This window comes from Sphaeroforma arctica (assembly GCF_001186125.1).
Source record: "Sphaeroforma arctica JP610 unplaced genomic scaffold supercont1.3090, whole genome shotgun sequence".
Classification (NCBI taxonomy): Eukaryota; class Ichthyosporea; order Ichthyophonida; genus Sphaeroforma; species Sphaeroforma arctica.
Window position 1 is genome coordinate 1 of NW_014037468.1, and position 4,096 is coordinate 4,096.

Below are 4,096 nucleotides of genomic sequence, written 5' to 3' on the forward strand. Positions count from 1 at the left end.
CCATCAAAGTGCATTTAGAACACTTTGGAAATATTGGAAAAAGAGCTTGTATTAAATTATTTACAATACAAATAAAAACCAATGTATTATCTCAATTGATCTTGATATTTTAGACTGACCGGAGGCCGTATTTCTACACAGCAATGGGCGAATAGGAGGGGACACCACTTCATGAGTCGAGTACTGCAGTAATCAGGGTTAAAATACGAAGAGAACTTAATGCATGGGATAATCTGCCTTGTGTTGCACCCAAAGAAACATTTGTTCAGATAGGGAGAGGATTAGGAACCAATACTGTTAGAAAGCGGATGCACCCAAGCAAACAAGCATTGGAGTGCTGGCATAGTTTGAGATACCAGTTCCCTTTTCTGTACATGGTTGCTTTAATATCGTTCAGATTACTACCAACTTCGTGTCGGTCGGAAAGTATCTTCTCATTTGAGCGGAAACGTACAAGATAAAAAGCGAAAGGCATCATTCAAAGGTAAGTATACTCTGTTGTATTAAGTGATACTTTATGTAAAATAGTGTATAAGTGATTAATTACTCTGTTTTATTTAAAAGTAACTGATTTTGAACTTCGAACAGGTTCCACTTTCGCCGAGTCTGTTACCGCCATTGACCGAGATACTGGAAGGTTACGAAGATGAAGCAAATGATATTTGAGACAACTATTTAATTTCAGACAGCACACAAGCCTGATGGGGATTAGGGGTGAAATCCGTCGATCCCATTAAGCTTGTGCGACTGTCTGTACTTGATAAAGTATCTTTAGAAATTAGAATAAATATTTAATCATATGTTTATATACCATAGTGGAGACAGTCTTCATCTGCAATAGTATAACAATAAGTATATAATTTAACAAGTATATAATAAAAATAATAATAGGTTTACATTTGCGTATAGACATGTGTACATGTCTATTTGCATGTACACATACCTATTCGCTTGCGTATAGACAAAATAATAAAGCAATCGACATTAGAACACATACCATGATTATTATCTTTCTTCATAAAATGAGCGCGAAAGCGAATTGTTAGTGACTGTATGCGTAAACACATACAGTAAACACATACACATACATATACATGTGCATACAAACGTGTACACACATGCGTAAACACATACACACAAGTACACATGTTCATACATAAGTGTACACACATCCATAAACACACACATACTAATTATCTGAATTTTTGACCACCAATTCCATTGTAAAATTACTATTACAAATTGGATTGTTACCACTATGCCTATTATCAATTATATTGGTGGTCAACGAAAACCCACACATGTAGTGATCAATTTGCTGTTATACTCATAATACTAATCCTAGAGTGCTGTAATCAACTAAAACTAATGAAAGTATGTGGATGGTCACATACCTTGTATTATGGGCGGTTACGATGAATATTTAGTTGTGTCAGTCGGATTCAACAATATTGTGAAACAAATTTAAGCTAAATGGTTTAGTCAACTTATGGCAGATTATCGTGACATAGTACTTATTATATATTATTCAATCGCCATGTCCTATAATTCTGTATACGTTACGAGCGAGGTCACATTAGTACACAAAACACTTTATAGACTATTCGGGGATACATGAAAGCATCAGCAAGTCAAAACGCATGTTGGGGCTACCTTCTTTTGACTACGGAAAATATTGAAAGTAGTCAAATTGGTATATCACTTTCTTAAGTATGAAAATTGTATAGAAATTTAGTGGTCAAAATTATACTTATTGGCTAACACATTCTGGCAACGTGATTACGTGATCGTCTAAACAGCGATACAACTGGGAATATATTACAGATCATTACATTATATATGTTGTCATTCACAGACTCATCACTCGTAGTATCAATCAATTATCATGCCACCACAGTGTAGTGTTTTAACGTGTAAAGGCAGAACCTATCTAGTGAGATTCCCGCAAATACTGAAGTACGCCAGAAATGGGTTAAAAAACTACGAGAGAATGACGTTTATTCCCGAAAACTACTAGCTTTTCCAAACTATTTCAGGAACAGACGATGGATATGTGTATCTCACTTCCGATCTTATATGATGAAGCGTACCCCACGTGGTGTAATCGAGCTCCAAAAGAATGCGCTACCTCAACTAAATTTATCAGCTGACTGTGACAACATCAACGAGCATACAAATGAAGTTGCGAACTCGACGACAACTCTACTACGTCCCGCTGCTGGTCACACTCTTCGAACTTTGGGGGATGTTGTAAGATGGTTTGGTGCATACTATGCCAATACGAGCTGGAAACTGATGCACAACAGTGAGGTCCAGTTGGGCTTTGGTCGATTTTTATTTAAAGGAAATCTTATGACAGCACTTCTGTATATCGAAAGTGTGGTCATCGTAAATGAGGAACCACTACACGTAAGATATTGTAAAAGCAGAAAAACCAACATTGAGCAGGACAGCAACTATGATGAGGAAACGTACATGGAAAGTACCACTGAATTTCATGCCAAATTTGTGGTAAGAAACCCTTTTCGTACTTCTGAAGTACTTATCGAGGTTTTCGATAAGAACTACGATCAACAGCAGCCAATACGTGGACCTCACATGATTTGGGCTACATCCCATAACAATTCAGAATCGTCGTCCGATGACGAGATGTATGTTTGTAATAAGCCGGGCCTCCACATTAGACTCTATGTTATAAATGTACTCTTAAGCAGTATGTAAATTATAAACTTGCTTTTAATAGTACGAGGAACTTAAGTTTCCTAAATGTACTTTTAATAGCACGAGGAACTTAAGTTTCCTAAAATGGGTTTTATTGGTTTTTTTAATTAATACCTTTTCCATTTTACATATCAGAAATTTGGACGAGGCCATTAAAAGGCCTCAGTGAAATACCAAACATAAAGAGTTGGTCTAGTTCTATTAATAGAACTTTATTTACTTTCCAACTTTATTTATATCTGAATACTTCGGTAGCGAGATGGCTCAACCGAATATAGGTTTCTAGGGACTATTAACGTTACCTAGTTGATCCTTCGATCAGCCAACCAGATGTGCCAGTCTGATGAAGGCTAAGTCGGTAATTCTCGATAAGTGGCATGTTATTGGTTAAGGCAATAACTATAGACATCAAGAGTACTTTTCTTTTTTTTATTTCTTTTTCTAAAGATAGGATTTTATGAGTCTCTCGGATTCGCCCCAATGAGACATACCATAGTTTCTAATAGAGCGACAACGAAACACTAAATAAAATCCCTTCGGCGGAAACAGTACTGAGAGGATTATATATAGGCAATGTCTCTGCCTCACAATCCCTCAGAGTATTGCTGTTTTCACGAGGCATACCTAACTTTACTAAACTCTTATTTCGTTTATTTACTTTGATATTTTCACGATACTTAGAATTTACCTACGCGTTTATTTATTCTAAGGCGTTAATATCGCCTTGAGAGACCGAATCTTACATTTTAGGTTAAATTCATAAGTAAACTCTATACTCGTGTAATAATTATATTCTAATTTATAGCCTTAAATAAACACACAATCTCTCATATGTGTGCATGTGCGCGTGTGTATGATTTATGTGTACACACACGTGCTTTTGTGCTATGTGTTTAATTTATGTTGTATGCCCCGCATGTTTGCCCTTGCTATTGTCTCCATCGGTGCAGTGCGACACTGTTTTTGAACCGATAAACCCCACCGATTCAAATACAATGTCGCACTGCACCTATGGAGACAATAGCAAGGGCAAACATGCGCGACATACAGCAGAAATTAAATACATGGCATAAAAGCACGTGTGTACACATACATCATAGTTGACACATATTGTTACACAAACTATACAAACACATACTGATCGTAAATATTTTGTGTAAATCACTCAAATAAGAATTTTTATTTTTTTATGATACCCGTTGTTGAATATTAGTTGTTCTTTGAGGACATTGGTTAGGATGTTGGATGATGTGTGTACGAATATTTACACCCAACATGTGATACGATACTGTCGTTTCCATAATGATATGATAATGTTTATAATATATATATATATATATAGGTGTGTGTGTGTGTGTGTGTGTGTAGTACTACT

The 4,096-nt window shown here is 36.0% G+C and overlaps 1 protein-coding gene across 1 annotated transcript; it reads left to right on the forward strand.

Moving 5' to 3' along the window:
* Window positions 1-2,079: 2,079 nt before the first annotated feature.
* SARC_13274 (hypothetical protein) lies at window positions 2,080-2,651 on the forward strand (the record flags this gene model as incomplete). Its single annotated transcript, XM_014292597.1, has 1 exon — window positions 2,080-2,651. A coding segment is annotated over one exon (572 nt), but the record flags the coding sequence as incomplete, so codon positions are not given.
* Between the last annotated feature and the right edge of the window lie 1,445 nt (window positions 2,652-4,096).